This window comes from Kwoniella dendrophila, chromosome 1 (assembly GCF_036810415.1).
Source record: "Kwoniella dendrophila CBS 6074 chromosome 1, complete sequence".
Classification (NCBI taxonomy): domain Eukaryota; kingdom Fungi; phylum Basidiomycota; class Tremellomycetes; order Tremellales; family Cryptococcaceae; genus Kwoniella; species Kwoniella dendrophila.
In genome coordinates, this window is record NC_089476.1 from 758,637 (window position 1) to 780,742 (window position 22,106).

Below are 22,106 nucleotides of genomic sequence, written 5' to 3' on the forward strand. Positions count from 1 at the left end.
ATATTACAGATAGTTTGTAATGAACAATACCATTGCTCTCTGCGCATATTACGATATTTTGTAATGCCTCCAAGTGGAGGTATGATCAATGTTGATTTGTTTTTTTATGGGTCCAAACACGCGACTGTTCTTTCGGTTGGTGATAAGAAGTTGAATGATCCATAAACATTGCTCGGGTCCATCATTTTCTACCTCTGTCTTTGTTTACTGACTTGATACTTCTTTATATCATGTATACTTTCTTCATGTACTTGTATTGACCATGAGTCCTACACACAGTATCCCAAATATGGGAGAATCATCGTAAGCTCTCATTAAACGTCTCCATGTCAGTCACCTAGGTATAGCTAACAATGGTCTTATAGAATGTTCACTCAACCTCACTCAAGATTACCTACAAACGAAGAACTACCTTTCCTACCTCCATTACCTGATACACCCCAACATGCATATAAATCATATTTATCTGAAGAATACCTACTGAAAGCCAAAACACCATTAACCAGAAAATTATGGGAAGAAAGAGTAAATTCACCTATGAATAACCACAACGGTGATGTTTCACCCAAAGAAGGGAATTATGGTACAATAGGTTTAGGTTCAGGTATGAAAAGAAGTGAAAGTTCAAGGAAATGGGACGTTGAGATTGATTACCCTGTTCTATCAACAAGACAAAATGTCTTTCATACTCCTGGAACTGCAGCTGCTATCAATAGAGTACCAAGCATAGATTTGTTAAAAACTGTTAGAACACCATCGCAGTCTAAATATCAGGAAAAAGAAGAATCACCTTCACCTGATGACGCTCCTAAAAACGTGGTAATAGCTCTTCCAACAATCACCCAATCTGACAATATGACTATACATAAGCAAGAAGAAGGGGTTCTTGAGCTTGAGAATACCAAACTACCTGATACTCAACATCTTTCCCCAATCAAAGCTTCCGAACCGATACAACCTCGCTTGTCGGCATCCTTCAACCTTCCAACATACGTTGCTGATGCCTCGTTATTGGCCAATCAATCTCTTATGGGAGGCGCATCCAGTAGTGCAGGTGACGAAGACAGTTTCCATCTCGATATCGACAAACTTAGACCTAAAAGAGCATCAAGTGAAGAGAAAGATGATCACATAGAGAGCATCTCAAATCGTTCATCATTATCAAACACACCTACGAAACCGTCACATTCCAAGCCTACTTTCCTTGCTCCCCCTCAAAATGCTTTAGATCAGTCCACCCTTCTTCCTCGATCACCAGCCAAAATAGTTCATTTACTTGAACCTAAACATGCTTTAAATAACGTTGAACCACCTTGGGCAGGCGACGATTCATTACTATACGACTCATCCGTTTCATCAAGAGAAAACTCTCTTTCTCCTGAAAAAACAGAAAGTTCCTCCTCTATAGCCTCATCATCAATACCGCATTCTCAAACTATCAAGGGCTTTCCCACATCTTCTTCTTCCCATTCAATCGTATCTTTACCTAAGATAAGAAGAACTTTCCCAGCGTCTTCATCAGGTCAATCATTGTCTTCTGTTGTCGAAGATGGAGAATATGGTTATAATCACGATAATGGTGAAATCAGCACATTATTACCTGTTAGTCCATTAAAGAGTGCCCATTTATTGACCGATGCGGAATTAATAACGAAAGAAACATTATTAGAAGAAGGATCAAGTTTTAGATTACCTCTACCAGCTAGAGCAACACCTTATAAACCTTCTTTCATGGTCAAAACACCTAAAAAATCACCTCCAGCTAGAATGAGTCCAATCAGAACTATAGTTAGAGGTAATATACATAAACACTCTGAAAAAGGATTAGACGAGAGTGATTTGACTTTTGACGTCAAAGATTTATTAGCAAAAGTTGGTAAACCGAAAAGGGCTTCAGGAACAGAAGAAAGTTTCGTTGATTTGTTACATGATGATTTTATGCCTGATGGACTAGATGCGTGAGTTCAGGATCAGAGATTGCTAAAAGATGATCTCTGGATTGACGATTTCTTCTTTCACGTAGATCTATGATAGGTCCTGATGAATCTATGTTACCGCCATCGCTTCGTCCTAGAGGTATAATAGGGAAAATTGAAAGTCCAATCAAGGGTAACTCATATGCTAGTCCCGCTCGATTTGCTAGACCATTTACTGGGAATCCAACAGAAATTACCACTACCATCAAGCGATTACCGATCAGTCACACTACTCATAATCTCGCCGCTCAAGCAGATGAAAAAGATGAAGAAGCCAAACAGGCTACTATCACTCGGTCGAAGAGTCTTTCCAGAGTAGCTGAAATCATTGAACGTGTCAGATCTGCACGAACCGCTGCTCAGAATACCCAAACTATAAAATCCCAAGTTGAAATTCAAGCTGAAAAAGAAGATGAGGAGGAGGAAGAAGAAGAAGAAGAAGAAGTACTCATAGCATCACCACCTAAGACTGCTGTACGAACTCAAACAAACTCAACTTCGCGAACAGCTGCTGCTGCTACCTCGGGTGTCAGAGCTAAACCAAGAACCAGTATAATGCCACCGCCACCTACATCAAGAAGAATCTCTTTATCAGCTGGAGCTATACCCCTCACATCCAATGCTTCTCACAAAGCCGTCAATCTACCTTCATCTAGGTTTGTTCCTACCAAGGTTACGAACAACGTCACCTCGCAGCCTGCTTCAACTGCTAGTAGACGTCTTACGACCACAGCTCGAAGTGGCCTGGGCGCTACCGCTGCACCATCATCATCATCAAGGTTAGCCGGTACCTCGGCTACTACATCCTCAAGGCCTTCTGCGTCAACACGTACTTCTCGTCTTAGTATGGCTCCTCCAGCTTCAAGGGTCGAAGTGAGATCGCGAACAAGTTCCACGTCTAGTACAGTCTCTTCCTCAGCTGCTTTGCCATCATCTAGAACAGCTACAGCTTCTTCTAGACTTACCGCAAGACCATCTATAGCCACAGCGCCAGGTCCACGAGCGACAGTCGCAAGTACCAGACCAACAAGTACTATCACTTCCGCCCCATCTAGACTTTCTCGACCATCTACGATCACCCGATCGGTGGGTTTACCTAAACCAGGAGAAGGTCCTACTGCTAGATCAGCAACCATACCCTCAGCTGTACCATCGGAAAGTCGAACCAAGCTTTCAAGAGGATTCGGTACGGATGCAAGTGCTGCTACCAATCGTGTGCCGCGGTCATCTTTAGCTCCAACATCTAGAATCGTGAGCAAACTCTCTACTGGTCCAGCTTCTTCCCGGACAACAGGTATGGATACAGCCAAATCAAGAGCTTTGTCCACACCGGCTTCTTCAACTCTTACTAAAGCTTCCGTGACCGATAGAGTGCCTCCTGTACCTGCTTTACCAGTGTCTAGACTTACTCGACCATCAACGTTACCTACGACTTCTAAAGAAGGAATTAAAAAGACTTCTATGCCACCTCCCGTCTCAACCGCTACTGCCACTTCTCAAAGAACAAGAGTCGGAAGTATAGTATCAACTCAAGGTTTACCCAGACCTACTGTCAGATCGACAGCCACAATTGGTATCAAGACTTCTGCTCCTCCTACATCAGGAGCTACAGCTGGACCAGGATTGGCAGCATTACGAGAAAGGTTAGATAGATTACATGCTAAACAAGTTAGATGAAAGGATTGATCATCTTCAATCTTGACTTGCGCGCAACTGAGTTGCACTTCTGCAAATACATGTTCAATGAGTTTCATTTTGGGAGGTTTGTGTATCTTACTTCTTTTTATACCAGTTTCTTTGACATAGTTGCTCTTCATACGAAACCATTTAACGACTTTTATGCATGAAAATACGACAAATTGATTGTCAAATATGCTGCCTCATAAGCTTTTGTTTTGATTATATATTTGGCAACGTGGCGGCGATCTCCGATTTATCGTTAATGATGCATCATATCATGATGGCGCGCGGGAATAAGAGGTCCGAGCTTAAAGGTTAATACAGCTACACCAACATGAATTAGGTGAATATATATAGGCTATCTTTTCATTATGAATGTTATTCTTCTCACTGACACTGAAACATATACGAGTCACTGATCCGTAGACAGAATCAAAAAGAGAAAAGCTTCATTGTCAAGATGGACGATTTAGTCGACCTCAACTGGTCAGCTCCATCCAAACCAGCTACTACAAAACCTCAACCACCTACGGCTAATTCCTTCGACTTCTTATCCCTTTCAAAGCCAACCTCAACTTCGATTGCAGGTATATCAGGTAGTAATACCCCAAACTATTATTCCTCAACACCATTAAGATCTTCTACACCTTCTCAACAACCTTTAAACCCTCGTTTAACTAATACCATAAATGCCAATAATGGAAATAATAGTATTGGTGGAAATGGTAATAGCAAACCAATATCACGAAGTTCAACACCTAATTTACCTCAAACAGCGCCAATCAGTAGTGGTGGAGGTGGATTAGATGCATTCTCATCATTACTCTCTATACCTTCTTCTGGTGGCAATCTGGTCAATAGGAATTTGAGTATGGCAGAAAGACAAAAAGCTTTAGAAGATGAAAAGAAACGTAAAGATGAGGAAGAAAAGAAAAAATTCGAAGCAGAAGGTCATTTTTGGGATAATCTAGGTAATTCCTCTACAATCACGAACAACATTAGTAATGGTAATATACTAGGGCCATCTAAATCACCACAAACGACTTTACCAAATTCAACAACAAGTATAAATCGTCAATCAAATGATCTAGATGATTTCCTTAAACCAACCGTAACAGCTTCTAATGGTCACAGATCAAAATCTCCTGTTCAACCAGTTTCAAACGATATTCTGAGCCCAAAACCATCTTCCTCTTCAATATCTGGCCCTTCCAAACCCTCTTCATCAGCTGGGACATTCTGGAATACCCATAACGATGCAGATGATTTTCTCTCTGCTAGTTCGTCCAAAGTTGGTCAACCACATAAAGCATCTAGTCCAGCTCCACCAATCGATCCATTTGATTTCGATGCTTTGTCAGCTTCTATGTCTCAACCTCAACATGTCAATAATGGAGCATCAGGAAGTAGTCATACGTTAGATGGTGATGAATTTGATATATTGGGAGATCTAGCGAAACCAGTTTCTGCCAAACCACGGAAAGTCGAGGTACGTTATACATCCGGCGCTGTGTAGTCCTACTTAGCTAATTCTCAAAAACGTTTTTCCCAATCTCTAGTCTGAGATGTCTCGCTCTTCCACAAAAACCCCTACTTCACGTTCTTCTTCTCCTCCACCTCACATAGTTGGTCAGATAGTTGAAATGGGTTTTTCGCCCATACAAGCACGTCAAGCGCTTTCCAAGACTGATTCAGGATTGGATGTTCAAGCAGCTTTAGAAATTCTCTTAAATGGTCAGACTTCAAATGGTTCATCTTCTATATCGAGGATGAATAATGAAGAAGATGATGATGATATGGGAGAAGATGATGAAGTTTTTGTTGAAAGGGAACGACAGAGGAGAGAAGAAGAAGAAAAAGAAAGACGTAGAAGAAGACGTCAAGGTCCATTTAGAGAATCGGTCAAAGCTCGTTCAACCGATGAACGTAATCAAGAGATCGGTTCTACACAAGCACAAGCACAAGCACAAGCACAAGAACAAGCTGAAAAGATTTTAGCTCAAGCTTCTGAATTAGGTACAAATATGTTTAATAAAGCGACCACTTTTTGGAATACAAGCAAGGAAAAAGCGTTAAAGGTGTATGAAGAACAAAGGAAAGTCATGGAAGCTAATGCTGCTGCTGCTAATGCCAGTAGCTCTGGAGCAGGAGGAGGGGAAGGACGAAAACCTATAAAAGATGGTAGACCTAGATGGATGACTGAAGCTAAGGATGAAGAAGACCAAGATGAATGGAAAGCTGATAACGCTCACAAAGAGAAAGGTGGCTTTAGGGATAGTGATGACGAGGACAATGACCGTCATCAACCTCAAATTCGTCAGAAAGCTAGACAGACCAATGGTGCTGGTTCATCTCGACCTAACGAAACAAGCAATTCAAAGAAACCCAATCCTGCTTCAAATGGATCATCATCAAATTACAAATCATCTAAAGAACGAGCGGATCTTCTGTTTGCTGATGAAGCACCACGTTATGTATCACCCTCTCGACATCCTAAAAAGCCTACAACACCTGTTCCAACCTCAACTCGTCCCACAGCACCTTCCCAATCATTACCTACACGTCAGCTGGTATCAGCCACTCCACAGCAGATAGAGAAATCAGCTGGACACAAAGCGAAGGGTAATGAGCATTTCAAATTAGGTAGATTTGCTGAAGCTGAATCATCCTATACAAATGCTATTTCACAATTACCTGAAGGTCATTTATTCTTAATTCCATTATACAACAATAGAGCTTCTGCAAGAATAAAACTAGGTGATTCATCACCTGCTACAGAAGATTGTTCTTTAGTCATCGGATTAATTGGTCCATCGTATCATCCATCAAAAGAAGGACCTTTACCTGCTGAAATAAGTAAAGAGGTTAGACTATTTGATGGATTGATTAAAGCTTTAAGTAAAAGAGCTCAAGCATGGGAAATGAGTGAGAAATGGAAAAATGCTTTAGAAGATTGGGAAAAGATTATTGGATCTGATTTAAGTATTTTAGGTAGTTCAGGTAGTTCAACTAAAAATTTAGCTATTGAAGGTGCAAGAAGATCACGTAAGATGATAGAAGGAAATGATGAAAATCAATCAAAATCAAAATCTGATACTTTGTCTTCTAGCGGTATCAATCCATCAATAGAAATAGGAACAGAATATAAACCTAAACCAAGACCACAATTGAAAACTAAAGCTGCTCAAAATATTAGTATAGCTAAATCAGCTGATGTAAACAAATCATTGGCAGTATCAGAATTACGTGAACAAGCTAAAAAATTAGAAGAAGAAGATGATCAAAGATTAGCTTTAAAAGATGAAATTGAACTAAAATTAAATAATTGGAAAAATGGTAAAGAAACTAATCTTAGAGGTTTAATAGCATCTTTAAATTTAGTTTTATGGGATGATATATTAAAAGGTGGATTAAAAGTTGGAATGCATGAATTAATTTCAGAAAAACAAGTTAAGATTAAGTATATGAAAGTTATAGCTAAATTACATCCTGATAAAGTGAGTTGTAAAGTGTTCATTTCTTTGAACGATGAGTGTGATAAGATTGATCTGATTGTTTATCTCTTTCTATCTAGCTCAACTCACAAAACACTACAGTCGAACAAAGAATGTTAGCTAATGGTGCTTTTGCAACTTTGAATGAAGCGTGAGTGCTAGTGTACTTTTGAAAGATGATGGATAAACTTCTTACTGATTAATCCTGCAATTTAGGTGGCAAGCATTCAATAAGTAATTGCAACGATCAACGAGGTCTCCAAGACTGAGATATCTGCATCATACATTGTATACCATGTGTAAATATCGTAAACATCCCAATCATCTCAATCTTAGATTTGTAGATCAATGTATTATAATTGACAAACATATTTCCTTTGCTTACTGAACCCTTGTGATCATCCTTTGTCCAAGCTCATATACTTTGAGTTGGACTGTCATTCTACTTACCTCCTGCAGAAACAACACATTGATTTGACCCTTTATGATTTGTACATCCTGCGCATACTAATCACCTAGATGTAACTTGTTACTAAAAAACAGTATCTGCCACTATGCAAGGGTATCATCAAAATTATCCACCTAGACAACAAGGATATCGACCATACTCCAATCAACCGAATCAACCAAATTATCATCAACGATCTCAACAATCTCAATATGGTCAAGCACGTCAACAAGGTTCTCCAGGAATAAGATATAATGTCATTCCACCCAATCCACAAATAGAAAGGCTAGTCAATAATGGCCAACCGACTATTATACCAGCGCCATCAATATCAGTAGTACCGCCACCACCACTTATACCAACTATTAACCCTAATATCGTTGCAGCAGTTGGATCTAATACAGAGCCACCATCAATTATACCTGGACCATTCATTTTACTATTGATATTACCTTTAATACCATTATTGTTATTCTCAATAGATGCTAGACCACCAAATACATCACAATTACCATTTTCAACTTCAGATATTTTCACAACAGGTGCTTTCATAACTATAACAATCACAATCGTGATTTGTTTAGGTGTTTATCCTGAAGTCGGTGGAAATGTCTGGAATTGGATTAAAGATGGTGAAAGTAGTTTAAGCTTACCTGATAGTATGACGACTGGTCCATGGACGAACTGGTTATCATTCAACACGCATACTATTGATGGAGTCACAAGGTCAGGATCAATCCACTCTGATACTTGGAAATGGCATTTTGATGAAAGGTATAAAAAGTGGTACAAGGTGAAAGTATCTAATCAATCTATTCCAAGTCTGATTAAACCTAGTAAGTGGAAGGGAGATCAATATCGAGAAGAGCTTAGAAGTGATACCGAAATAGTATGTCAAAATAGCTGCTGACGATCATATCATTCCATTTATGTTTCGATTAAAGGTATAAGAGGAGTTCATTCGTTGACATTCAATCATATGAAATCATTGCGAGAATCATTCAGTGAATATTATGAACCTGAATATAAACCAAAATTAATTCCATTCTTATTTATTTTGGCAGCGATCCTATTTTCATTGATGTTGTTAATTGGAAATCTTTTGGGTTCAGCTTATGATAATGAAAAATCTTCATCTTCATCTTCATCATCATCATCTTCTTTTGGTGGTAGCGAGAAGAGATCTAGTGGATCTTCAGGAGAAGGATGGATAGAAAGAGAAATACGTAAACGTAAAGAAGAAAAATCTAAACCTGAAATAACATTAAAGAGATATAAAGAAGAATGTAAGAAAGAGTTGGGAAAATATAAGAAAAAAGGTAATAAAGAAGAAGAGTTGAAGAAATTTCAAAAAAAGAGAAAAAGTGAAATTGAAATATTGAAAAAGGAATTAAAGAAAAGGGGTTTATCATTAATTGGATTAGAAGATAAAAGCATAATAGAATCTAAAAGTAAACAAAATGACGAAAAGGAGAAGAAGAGCCAAGATGATGATGATGTTGATGATGCTGAAAACGGTACGAAGAAAAAGAAAAGTAAAACAGATATTATGAAAGATGTTTTAAGACGTAAAAAAGAAGATAAAGATGATAAGATGAAATCATCAGGTCCAGGTTGGGAAATTGCTGATACTTCTCTAGCACAACAAACTTTAGCTAAATCGCAAATGAATGCTCAGGACTTGGCTCAAAAGATGAAGAACGGTAATTAATCAAAATTAGATTTATACAGTAGTATAGTCATTGAGGTTTACCATGAGATCAAGTTATCATGTCGTTACAATTTGTACCACTGATGTATGTTACTCACACCGCTAACATGAATCCGACACGTCATACGCTATATATTGTGAGCGTACCACTGGTTATAAGAACCCTTCGTCAGGAGATGATTGTTGTTGTGCATTTGTTGAAGCTCCTCGTAAGGATTCAGACGTGACAATCGCTTCAGCTTACTAATGTGTTTTGGAGACGAAGCTGTGTAAAGATGAGCAGAAGCCTTTTCATCATCGAGTACAATTCTATAAGAGATCAAAGCTGAGCGATATTGGTTAACCGAGAAAATGAGAGTTATAAATAGCATAATCAGTTTTTCTAACTGTACACTTACATGCAGAGTATGTACATGTTTAGAACATGATTACCACGATATCTATATGACATGTGTATACATGGCGTTGTTGTTTATAAGTTTATATGGTTTAGATTCATCGGAATATCTCGATGGTTCAAATGAAGATGTTGTTTGTGACAATTCAAAATCACCAATGGATGAAACGGGGAGGGGGGAGAGCAGTGGTCCATGTAAGACGCAAGGTATGAGATGCACCCTGGAACGCAAAGATCGTCGTTTTTATGTTGAATAGCTCAGGTAAAAGCGCAATATGAGAAGAACAAAGAGTCAATGGAAATTAGGGGTAGAGTGTTTATATAAGCCCTGAATAATTCGTAATATTACAGTGTGTTTATTCGTTTCGGCGCGACTGGCTTTTCTCTTATTGTTGTCGTATGGTTGTATGGTGATTAAGACAAACAATATACTGGGCTGATAATCATTAAGACTACATTGTTATTCGCATTCGCATGGACGCGTTACTGTATACGCAAATATAAATGCAGGAGACAACGACATTATTATATTTCATACTGCTTTGACCAGCCCAGTCTTAGACTGCACGTTGCACATTCCACATTCCACTGCTCTGGATCCAAAGGGTGACAGTGACAGTGACAGTGACATTTACAGTCACAGTACCTCTGAGCTTTGACCTATACAATTACACACATCAACCCGTTTCATTAAATCCTTTGATAATCCTCTCTTTCCTTGTTTTCATTTTATTGTATTGTTCAAGCTTTATGTATAGATAGGTAAGGTCGACTACGCATTATTCATCTTGTACGACAACCATCAAATTCAAGATCTGAACGCAACAAAAAAGAACCAACTGACGAAACAAATCAACAACAAACCTATACCCAATACCCTGAAACAATTGTGTTTGGTGCCTACCTCCTTATATTTCTACCATCCCATCATCATACCCTGCAGTAAAAGTAAATAAAGCACATTTCACTATATTAAGCACGGTTCTATAAACAACTCCAACAACCTTACAACTCATCCTATATTCTATCAATCATCATATACTCTCGGACCTCTTCGCATTACATTCAACCTGTTTAACACCAGGCTTGTTATATCTTGCATAGCCTTATTCTCAAAACTACACTTAACGACCAACCTCACCTACCTTTCATCTTTTCTCATCATAAAATATCGAAAAAGCGAACAAAACACTTCACACTCCTTTATATATCATACCACCTTACTCGGATCGGATCGATACGGGTTACTTCCTACAGTTCTCAAACCTATAACAATCAACAACCTCAAACCCCTCCTCTTTCAGATCTCTTCCCTTTACAACTCAAATCTTACCTCTCAATAAACAACCAAATCAAACATTCTTTACTTTCTTTATAATATATCATCTTTTCAATTTACCTTTTCTCTCTCTTTAATTAGATTCAGAGAAATAAATCAAAAGTAAATTAAAAAATCAACAAACCAAAGTAAAACAATCAAATAAGTTTATTCACTCATTTATTCTTTATCCTTTATCAATCATTTCGACAAAATGATCAAACCAACTTCCATACGGAAAACCAAATCAACCTCTTCATCATCATCATCAAAGAAAACATTCCTTTCAATCTTACTTGCATCATCAATAGCGTCAACTTCAGCAGCAGATTTACAGCAAATAAGTAATAGACAAAATAGACATCGTGATTTATCTTCAAAACATGTATTAGGTGAAAGAGATGCCGCTGCTGTACCAGGTGGTTTTAAAATTGTTGGCGATTCAGGTGTCTCTGCTCAAATGATGTTCTTAGGTACAGAGACAACTGTTTATATCCTTGATAGTGAGTCAAAGCGTTTCTCTAACCCACTCCACCTACACCTAAAACGCTTATTCCAGTTATACATGCTGATCACTTGTGTTGTATCGCAGAGGCTGAAAACAACTCTATGCTTGTCACTCAAGCAGATGGACTTACACGTCCAGCATGGGGAACAACCTATGATCTTGGTACAAATCAAGCAACTCCTATGGCAGTTCAATCCAACACCTTCTGTGCAGCAGGTTTACCTATTGCTAACGGATCTTGGGTCGTTTTCGGTGGTAATCAACCTGTAACTTATGAAGGTGCTGCAACCAAAGATGTACCAAATTCAAACCCTTACCTTGATACAGATGGTGGAGCTGCAATTAGATTGTTGAATCCTTGTGATGATGGTAATTGTGTATGGCAAGAAGGCGGTGACGCTTTGACCATGTCTGTGAGTAGCTATGATCTCTATAACCTAAACCAATACTAACGCTTCGAATCATGGCAGGGCAAACGATGGTATCCTTCTGTAGAGACTCTCGGTGATGGTTCGCTCATCGTTCTTGGTGGTGACAATAACGGAGGGTGAGTAAATGATGGCTACTACACTACTCGCAAGACATTCGTGCTAATCTCGACGCATGTGCACAGATATGTATCAACCCTTGCCCAAAACAACCCTACTTACGAATACTGGCCTAAACAATCCTCTGGAGCCATTCATATGGATTTCCTCAACTACACTGTACCCGTTAACCTCTTCCCTCTCACCTATCTTTTACCAGGCGGTAAGTTCATCCATTCCTACAAAGCGATAAACGTCTCGTACTAACCAATTATATGAACTTAGGTAAACTTTTCATGCAAGCCGCTTACAAAACAATCTTATATGACATGAACACTCGAACTGAAATTCCTCTCCAAGATATGCCTTATGCTGTCCGAGTATACCCTGCTTCCGCTGCCACTGCTATGCTTGCTTTAACTCCCGCCAACAACTACACTGTATCACTCCTCTTCTGTGGTGGTTCAAACGCTCCTTTCGAAAAATCATCTGATGGTGGAGCCAACTTCAACGTAACTGCCATTCCAGCCGATGATTCTTGTGTAAGGATCTCACCTGAAGATGCCAATCCTAAATACGAAGATGATGATGACATGCTTGAAGGACGAAGTATGGGTAACTTCATTTGGTTACCTGATGGAACATTATGGATGGGTAATGGTGTCAACATGGGTACCGCCGGTTACGGTGATGAAAAATGGTCTATCGGTCAATCATATGGTCAACAACCACTTTACCAACCTGCCATTTACAACCCTAACGCTCCAAAAGGTAGTCGATGGTCAAGAGATGGACTTGGTGAATCTACTCAAGAAAGAATGTACCATTCCACTGCTATTTTACTTCCTGATTCATCGATTTTGATCTCTGGTTCAAATCCTAATAAAGATGTAACTTTTTCACAATGGTCAACATCATATGAAGTCGAACAATGGTATCCATTATGGTACAATCAAGAAAGACCTGCACCAACTACCAAATGGCCAACTTCTTTGACCTATGGTGGTGATTCATGGGACTTGAAATATACACCAAAGAATTCAACATCTGATCCATCAAACGCTAAAGTTGTTGTTATAAGAACAGGTTTCTCTACTCATGCTATTAACTTTGGTCAAAGATATTTAGAATTAGAAACTTCTTACACAAAAGATTCTGAAACTGGTGAAGTTACATTACACGTTTCACAAATGCCACCAAACGCAAATATCTTCCAACCTGGTCCAGCAATGATCTTCTTAACTGTTGATGGTGTCGCTTCACAAGGTAAATTAATTACAATTGGTTCAGGTCAAATTGAAAAACAACCAATTTTGAAAGCTTCAGTTTTACCTGCTTCATCAACCACTTCATCAAAGGTTGAATCATCATCAAGTGATTCAAAATCATCAAACTCTTCATCATCATCATCATCATCATCAGCTCAACAAAATAATGCTGCCAAATCGTCTGCTTCAGCTGGTCTGAAATTACCTTCTTCCATAACCATCTTACTTGGCTTATTGACCTTAGGAGGCTCAACTCTTTTATTATAGTATTCCTGCCTATTTGCAATGATATGGACAATAATCTCAAATCTCGCTCTTCCTGTTTGCCTTCTGCTCTTGACGGAATATTCCACTTTTCAATTGTTGTGTATAATAATGAAAAATATTCACCCAAATACCCATAAAAAGCCCTTACAGTGGAACTTGACGTAGTATTCTCTCTTTCTATATATTAATATACACATATATATATATATATTATAGATGAATCGGATAACTTCTCACTTTAGTTCTTCTGCACTCGAATAAAACCTGTATATAGGATTATGACTTGTCTCTTACCTCTTACAAATCGGATTTTTGCTTCTCAGTATAACATTAATTATCGCATTATAAACATACATACACCTATGACTTACTTTTGTATTCACTTTACATGCAAAGTATGCTTCGACCTTGACTCGGACATCCACAAGAAGCGTTCTGTAACCAGCATAATGTGTATCGGTTCTTTCGGCTTTTAACAGCTGTAAGAGACCTCGGTGAAGACCGATAACATTACGACATTTTGGATTGTTCCCCAAATAGAATCATTCGTCTAAATATCGTTCGAGATATCGTTGTGCTTTTCCGAGTCAACATGAACGAACGATGATGTGATCAAGGTGAAGCGTTTTACCTCGTTGACATCGACTCGCTTGGAAAAAGGAAAAAAGGAAGTCTCTATCATGTGTATATCGTAGTCTTTTATCTCGTACGATTGCATGTTACTTACTGCCTTTTATAGTTGTTGATGAATCGAAAGAAAACTTCTACTTGATTAACGAGAAATCTTAAGACTGTGTATATAGCTGTGAGTTGCTACCGCCCAATGACACAATCCCTTACATAGTTGTCGACATGCCATTAGCTATTCTCAAGGTCATTGCCTCGCTTCGATCTCCATCTGGATCTCAAGCAAACTCGTCCTATCTAGCTAACTCACTCTTGACACCTTATTTCCCTCTACTCTAGACTCACCAGTTCAGGTCCTCTCCCACGTACTTGTGAATCTAGGCTTTCTTTCTGTCGATTAAAAAGCAAGATATTCCAAGCGACTGACTCGACGAGCTAGTAAGCCAACGAAGCAGACGGACTCCTCTTACTGTACATATGTGTATTAGTAACAAAACAAAGTATAATACAAAATATGTCACAAGTCCATAATATTGCTGTGACTGGATTCGGTGAAGGTACGAATGATTTTGTAAGTTATCTTCCGCTCAAAATGATCTCAATCTCAGCTGGTAATGCTATAGATATGCTCAACCAGTCAACAAGCTTGAGGCGCTGATAATAAAACTTGTATTGAATAGTATAATCGAGTTAGACCTTCTTTCCCACCTGAAGCTCTAAACAAAATATATGAAACTATTTCATCTTCAATATTAACAGGAAAACACGATTGGAAAATTATTGAACCTGGTTCAGGTACAGGTATATTTAGTAGATTATTGATTTCTAATAGTCCTAATTATCCAAGATTCCCAATTGGAACTTTAATTTCTGTTGAACCTTCAAAAGGTATGAGAGATTCTTGGATTAAAAATTTACCTTTACCTTCTCAAGAAGAAAATTTAGATAAAGATACTGGTAAACCAAAAAAAGTTATTGAAGTTGTTGAAGGAAGTTTTGATGATTTTTCAAAAGTCAAACAATTTGGAATAAATAATGATAACGGCAATGACGATAATAAAGCAGACGCAGTTATAATTGCTCAAGCTTGGCATTGGTGTCCTGATTATGAAAAGGCATTAGTGAGTTTATGCAAAATGAGGTGATATTCAATTGAAGTGTTGTATATCTTCTCAATTTCTATACCTATTTCTGAAATTGGAGCTGACAATAAGTTCGATCTTAATTTATAGGAAGAAATTGCTTCATACTTGAAACCAAATTCACCATTAATCTTAATATGGAATTTAGAATCGTATATACCTGAATGGCAAGCTAAAATTAGAGAATCATATCAACCTTACGATTTAGGTACACCACAATATTATAAAGGTTGGTGGAAAAAAATGTATGAAACTAAAGCATATAAAGATTTATTTGAAGAAAAAGAAGATTATAAAACTCGTTGGTCAATTGGTTTAACTGAAGATGTTGTAAGTAGTTAATCTTGTTTTTTAACCTATCTTTTCTATAACATGTTATGGTAGGGAGGTTTATTACTGTTCTTTTCTAATATACCAAAAAGCTATTTTGCTGATTCACTCACTGTATACTTTGTGATTCTCTCGATTATAGTTAATTGATAGACAATTCTCAAAATCATATTTAACTTCAGCACATTTATCTTCATCTGATAGAGAAATTCTAGAAACAAAAATGAGAAATATAATTAAATCTGCTGAACATGAATGGGTTGATAAAGATGTAAGTTGATCCGAAATACACTCTTTCCATAATTGCTGAATTTTGTCCACCCCATTTTCCGTTATCGATGAACGTCGTACATTTCATTCAAGCCTGGTAGATTTCATAGAGAATATAGAGTATAGAAAGCTGATCGAAGCAATTCTAAAACTAATTTACAGAATGGTATATTCAAATTCCAATATGAGACTGATGTAGTTATTCTCAGGAGAAAGTCATAATAACAGAAAAATTCAAGATGACAGATGACAGATAATCAAAGCATGAATGATGAGAAGATGGACAGGAGAAAAGTTTAAATGACCGTCATATAGAACAAAGATGAAGGGTTGACAACTACTAGCAATTTGAAGGTCAGCTGGGCATATCACAACTCAATTTCAAAACGGATATAGATCGGATCGAAGATACTGGACAAACCTTATGTCTCCCACCAGATATCAATAGATATCAGCCTCCAAAATAATATTTGTTTATGTAGATATAAATGCATGATATTTATCTATTTACAATTTTGGGTTGGGGAAATAAGGAATAATGGGAGTATTGTTAATTCACAATGCAATGAATATTGAAATTCGATAATTTGTTATCATCTATTTTATTTATGATACTGATATATACACAAATATTCTCTAAAAAACCAAGATTACGTGGAGAAAAAATCAAAGCTAAATCTCTCTTTCCCTCTAATTACTATTTCAGTCCGAGAGAAGACCACTGTCATGAATGCTTCTCTTCATCGTTGAATTTCCTCTTCTCATACCTGATGTTGACGCTTCTTTTATCACTGTTCAACTATCATCTAAATCTGTCATGTAAATCTAAATGGATAGTTCACAGCCAAGGCGCCTTAATCTTTCTTTACGGTTGAAGCGGCAGCACCTTCTTTACCTTCCCCACCAGCCCCACTACCACTTTCTTTTCTACCAAAACCACCTGAACCACTAATAGAACCAAATCCTCGACCTCTCGAACCTCTAAACCCACTTGAACCACCTCTTCCACCTCTACCTCTAAATCCACTGTCAGGGAATGATCGTGTAGGTGGGTTGGAGACAGTGATTGATATTTCTGCATCTTTCAGTTTTGATCCTTCAGCTACTTTTAATGCTGAATTCATGTCTTCCTCGTTATTGAAATCAACATATCCAAAGTCCTATTTATCCACAAATCAGTCAGCATATCGAAAGCTGGAAGATCAGACTGCGACTTTGACGCTCACTTTTTGTTTGTTGGTAACCCTGTCAGAGATGATTTTTACTAATGCGATCTAAAGTGGTGAAAATTGTCAGTTTTGCTTGGCCAAAGTTGTGTGACCTTTAACTAACCTTTCCAGCTTGATCCTTGAATAACCCTTTAATCTCTTCTTCGTTAGTAGGTATAGGTAGCCCTTTGAGGTATAATGAGTGCTTCTTGCCTCTGACTTCACCTGATCCCTCTCTACTGTGAGCGGGCTTAGCACTGTCTTTAGCTTCAATAGAAGTATTGGCATCGCTTGATGTGCCGTTTGCAGAAGCACCATTTACAGCAGGAGATACCTTCTTTGCATCATCTTTGACTGCCTTGTCAGACGTAGTAGCTGGAGCAGGCGTAGCTTTGGCACTTGTAGCTGGAGTAGGAGGTTTACCAGCTGTAGCAGGTTTGGAGTTTGACGATGTAGAACCTGGTTTGACGGCATCCATAATCTTGTCTTTTACTGCTCCAGCAGCTGCAAATGCTTGACCGACAACGTTGTTACCTCTACCACGTGGTTGAGTTGGAGGTTTGACGGGGATAGAAGGATTACTGCTGCTGGTGGCAGTGGTTGGAGCGAGGGGAGCAGGCGAAGCTGAAGTTGCGTTTGGGGGGACAGGTCTTCCTGAGTTTGCTCTGTTCAATCCATTTTTGAAAGAGTTTGGAGCAGTAGGTGTAGTGTTGGAAGATTGACCGGGTTTAGTTGCTGCTGCACTACCAGGCCCAATGGGCGCTCGAGTAGGTGCAACGGTCTTAGGGGCATCAGAACCTTCAGGACGTCTTGAGGGAGCAGTAGGGGCGGCAGTCATCGCAGATACAGGAGCAGATGGTAATGAAGGACCTTGTCCAGTTCGATGAGAGAAGTTGAGACCTGTAGCATGTTTAGCCTTCGCTCAACTGGATGCAAGCGCAGAGAAACTTACCAGCTGATTTGGTTTCCGCTGATACCCTACTATCGGCGATCGAAAGCACCATGTGACCACATGAGGCGTCACTATATAACTTATTAGTGTAGACCAAAGACAAAAGCATGATCAACTTACGATAAGATCCAATTCCAGGTATTTGTCCAAGTTTGATCATCCTGTTGTGGTATTTTAGTGACGGCGGCTACGATTTTCTTCAACAACGCCTGTTGTTGTTCGCTGTAAAGACGAGGGATCAGCCCCAGCCAAAACACAATGTTGAGGCTGACCTACTTCATATTCCCGTTTACCTTCTCTCGCACCGCATCGTAAACTTCGGTGAATTGAGTAGCAGACGCTTGAAGTTTGTGCTGATATTGGTCATACCTCTCATGGACTGAAAATTCGTTGAATGATACAGGATATCGGACTAGGCACGGTTTAGCTACATATTCTCGCAGATTGACAGATCGAGCCAACTTACAATGTAAACCCCCAGATATTGTTACATCTGCTTTCAATGCGTTGGCAATTAACGATACAAGTCCATTTCGACTGGGTGCTGATGAGATGAAAAGACGAGTTTCTGACGCATCGTACACCTAGCAAATAGTCAAGAGTTTAGCTTTCCCTCAGATTAAACGGACAGCTAGCATGTTCCTTACTTACGCGCTGAGCATTATCTATCAATTCTCCCATTTGTAAAGCAGTTGCCCACATTGTTCCTGATCCCCCAGCTATAGTTGCGTATCCCTCGCCTGAAAGGAAGTCAGTTAAGATAGATCATATGGAGGTTCTAAATCAGATTGGTCGACATACCATTATCGACTGTATGATGAATACGTTAGCTTATCTCATTTCCCAATGATCTAACGGTCTAAGGGGGAATTTAAGCTTACACATTTTATGAGGAGTGACAGCACCACCTAAACCAAACAATCTCAGTTTCAATCCACCTACATCAACTAATTTTGTTGTCGCTTCATCTATAATATGTAAATTTGTGACTTCATATTCACCTGTTCTAAATTTCTCTAAAACTCTTACATCTTCAACTAAACCCCAAGCTGTAAAGACAGGTACAGGGAAATTGATTGCACCAGATAATAAATGTGGAAATTGTGATAAAGGGAAATGTACAGAAGAATTGTTCAATTGTTCAATCAATGATTTTCTATCTAAATCTGTATCTTTTGTGGAAGGTATTGTTAATAATTGTGTTCGTGTTGATGCAGGAATCAATGGTGAATATGTGATTAGATGTCGTAATATTCTATATATCAAAGCAGAGGGAAGAAAGACTATCGTCAGCTGATCTATCTTGCTCAGAATCAAGCCAGTTCTTCAGCTTACCTATCTCCCATTCGATCTACACTATCAGCATTCATAAATCCAAAATCACCAGTATGAATAACTGCTGTAGCTTCATGTTCTCTAATGAGCCTATTAAGTTCATGGTCTGTGCGTGTCAAGATCAAGAGAAAAAGAAGGAGCAAATCTATCAGCTATATGTCTAGGTTTGCTATCGCTGAGATGAGCTGACTTACAATCACCACGAATATCAGCTACACATAAGATTCTACCAGTCGTGCCAGTTAACACGATTTTTGGTGAGGTAGAGCTAGAAGGAACAGGTTTCTCTGTTGAGGTGGTGTGAGGTATGTCACCATTAGTTCGGGCAGGTTGAGTTGTCATTCTATAAATCTATAATAGGCTTCTGCAATTGTGTTTCAGGTTTTCGCCAGATTGAGAATAAGCAAAGACTGATCTTGACTTCTCTTTCGATGCGGATATGTGGGTCAATAGAAGAAAGAAGGAAAGAAGAAGACTCAAGTGACAACAAGTAGAGTGAACCGAATGATGAGGAAGACAAAAGCAAGGGGACATGCGTTCATTTAACGGTTAGTGGCAAGATATATTACGTAATTAACGCGCGACCGTTAACTCTGATGGTAAGTTAAAGGTTTCAACAGAGAGTTTACCTTGAACATTATTATTTCTGTTTCTTCAGTCTTTTACTTACTTCCACAGTCACAAACAGGAACTAAGAAACTGCTGAAGATGTCTTTCGGAGGGTAAGTTGGTGTTCCCGTAGCTAAATAACGAAATGGAAAGCTGACTCCATAGCATATAGCTTTAAATTTGGTGCTTCATCCACCACTCAACCTGCTGCCCCTACTGTATCAGTGACTAACCCTACCCCAGCTACAACCTCTCAACCATTTTCATTTGGTCAACCTACTGCTAGTGCTAGTACTACTTCAGGTGGATTATTTGGAAACTTAGGTCAATCACAACAACAACAACAGCAGCAACAACCAGGTCAAACAGGTACTTCGACCGGAGGTTCATTATTTGGTGGATTTGGTGCTAAACCAGCAACTTCAACTACGGCTCCAACAACAGGAGGAGGGTTATTCGGAAGTCTAGGCGCAGGAAGCAATCAACAACAACAACAACAGAGTGGAGGAGGAACAGGATTATTTGGGTCTACTTCTACTCAACCACAACAACCTAATAATACTGGAGGAGGATTGTTTGGGTCAACTAATCAACAACAATCTAATGCTGGAGGAGGTTTATTTGGATCTACTAATAATCAACAACAATCAAATACAAATCCAGCGGGTGGGTACATTATCGATTTAAACACTTATAAAGGTTGCTTACTATTTGATGATCGACCTAATAAACCTACTGGTCCACCCACAGGCGGACCTTTGTTCGGATCAACAAATCAGCAACAACAACAACAAGGTGGATTATTTGGTTCAACTAATCAATCTCAACAACAGCAAACTTCATCGATATTCGGACAAGCTGGTCAACCACAATCGTCAACTTTATTTGGTCAAACTGCACCTGCGCAGAATCAACAATCTACATTACAAACTTCCTCAAATGGTCAGAATAACAATGGTGGTATAAATAAAAGCACAAAATTCGCTGACTTACCCGATGGTGTACAGAAGTATATCGAGCAGATGGAGTGAGTAAAGGTTCATATCCCAACACTGTATGTTATGTCTGATAATTTATGTCCCTTAGCAATGTCATCAAAACTCAAAAAGCTCAAGGATCAGGTATGAACATCGAAGGCTTAGGTAGAGCTATATGGCAAACTAGCTTAGATGTTAAAGCTGCTAATGAGGTATGTTCGCATCTTTGACTATCGTTACATCTTCACCCCACGATTGTTATTGTTTGCTTTGTGTTACTAGTTAAAATGGAGTTACAGCTAATCGTCGCTCTTATAGGAATACTCTGCTATATCTCATACCCTCAAATCATTATCAACATCCCTTACACAACTTCGAGAACGAATGATCAATGAAGGTCGAGATGTAGAACGTGTGAAAGAGATTTGGGACGTTTATCGATCCGCTGAAGGTAGAATGGGTCAAGTCAGATTAGGAGCATATAGAGATTTCCCACAAGAGTGAGCTACCTCTTATACTACTTGTCAAGTGGGAAATAAAGCTGACACCAAGTATCATGATGCTAGGTTCTTCGCCAAGATTGCTGATCAGATGGAAGAGCGTGTTGGAAGATATAAAAAGACGATATCAGTAAGTCTGTGTCTTTTTGTCGATACTTGAACTTGGTGTTTGAGAATCTTTTAGTCCCGTGAAGGAATTATACTGACCTGTATTGTGATGTGACTCAGCAACTCAACCGAGCTATAGTGTCGTTGTCATCGGAATCTCATACACCTTCACCACAAGCTATAGCTCAAACAATACAAAACCATCAACAAGCTATGTTAACGTTAGCTGCTCAATTAGATGGACTACAACTGCGTATGAATGGTCTGAGATCAGCTTTCGCGTGAGTATCAGATCAAAGATTTTAAAGGAAACGAATGCAGAGGAAGAAGTGCTAACTGTTCACATCGATATTGATAGTGAAGAATGGAGAGAAAAGACTGGAAGTGTAAGAGATCCATTCGAAATGGCTCGAGAAGAGAAAGCTGTAAAAGCATAAGATATAGCTATCATAAG

At 38.8% G+C, this 22,106-nt stretch overlaps 7 protein-coding genes across 7 annotated transcripts; 6 read left to right on the plus strand and 1 right to left on the minus strand.

The window, feature by feature from the left end:
• Nucleotides 1-262: 262 nt before the first annotated feature.
• On the plus strand, nt 263-3,653 carry L201_000282 (uncharacterized protein; the record flags this gene model as incomplete). The annotated part of the gene is made up of 3 exons (XM_066216085.1): nt 263-303; nt 366-1,958; nt 2,024-3,653. 3 exons carry the CDS (start codon nt 263-265, stop codon nt 3,651-3,653), a joined length of 3,264 nt encoding a protein of 1,087 aa, XP_066072182.1.
• Nucleotides 3,654-4,116: 463 nt separating this feature from the next.
• L201_000283 (uncharacterized protein) lies at nt 4,117-7,388 on the plus strand (the record flags this gene model as incomplete). Its single annotated transcript, XM_066216086.1, has 5 exons — nt 4,117-4,627; nt 4,676-5,145; nt 5,216-7,153; nt 7,231-7,301; nt 7,367-7,388. The coding sequence occupies 5 exons, from the start codon at nt 4,117-4,119 to the stop codon at nt 7,386-7,388; spliced, it is 3,012 nt and encodes a 1,003-aa protein (XP_066072183.1).
• A 316-nt stretch (nt 7,389-7,704) lies between these two features.
• L201_000284 (uncharacterized protein) lies at nt 7,705-9,309 on the plus strand (the record flags this gene model as incomplete). Its single annotated transcript, XM_066216087.1, has 2 exons — nt 7,705-8,434; nt 8,543-9,309. The coding sequence occupies 2 exons, from the start codon at nt 7,705-7,707 to the stop codon at nt 9,307-9,309; spliced, it is 1,497 nt and encodes a 498-aa protein (XP_066072184.1).
• A 1,929-nt stretch (nt 9,310-11,238) lies between these two features.
• On the plus strand, nt 11,239-13,594 carry L201_000285 (uncharacterized protein; the record flags this gene model as incomplete). The annotated part of the gene is made up of 5 exons (XM_066216088.1): nt 11,239-11,527; nt 11,617-11,945; nt 12,003-12,079; nt 12,146-12,282; nt 12,345-13,594. 5 exons carry the CDS (start codon nt 11,239-11,241, stop codon nt 13,592-13,594), a joined length of 2,082 nt encoding a protein of 693 aa, XP_066072185.1.
• Nucleotides 13,595-14,735: 1,141 nt separating this feature from the next.
• On the plus strand, nt 14,736-16,185 carry L201_000286 (uncharacterized protein; the record flags this gene model as incomplete). The annotated part of the gene is made up of 5 exons (XM_066216089.1): nt 14,736-14,792; nt 14,902-15,342; nt 15,454-15,693; nt 15,836-15,964; nt 16,126-16,185. The coding sequence occupies 5 exons, from the start codon at nt 14,736-14,738 to the stop codon at nt 16,183-16,185; spliced, it is 927 nt and encodes a 308-aa protein (XP_066072186.1).
• Nucleotides 16,186-16,817: 632 nt separating this feature from the next.
• On the minus strand, nt 16,818-19,800 carry L201_000287 (uncharacterized protein; the record flags this gene model as incomplete). The annotated part of the gene is made up of 11 exons (XM_066216090.1): nt 16,818-17,123; nt 17,190-17,237; nt 17,296-18,071; nt 18,124-18,194; nt 18,244-18,345; nt 18,400-18,535; nt 18,590-18,707; nt 18,775-18,863; nt 19,005-19,378; nt 19,459-19,564; nt 19,653-19,800. The coding sequence occupies 11 exons, from the start codon at nt 19,798-19,800 to the stop codon at nt 16,818-16,820; spliced, it is 2,274 nt and encodes a 757-aa protein (XP_066072187.1).
• A 366-nt stretch (nt 19,801-20,166) lies between these two features.
• Nucleotides 20,167-22,089, plus strand: L201_000288 (uncharacterized protein; the record flags this gene model as incomplete). Its single annotated transcript, XM_066216091.1, has 7 exons — nt 20,167-20,180; nt 20,240-21,094; nt 21,154-21,256; nt 21,363-21,544; nt 21,611-21,674; nt 21,773-21,933; nt 22,011-22,089. 7 exons carry the CDS (start codon nt 20,167-20,169, stop codon nt 22,087-22,089), a joined length of 1,458 nt encoding a protein of 485 aa, XP_066072188.1.
• Nucleotides 22,090-22,106: the final 17 nt, after the last annotated feature.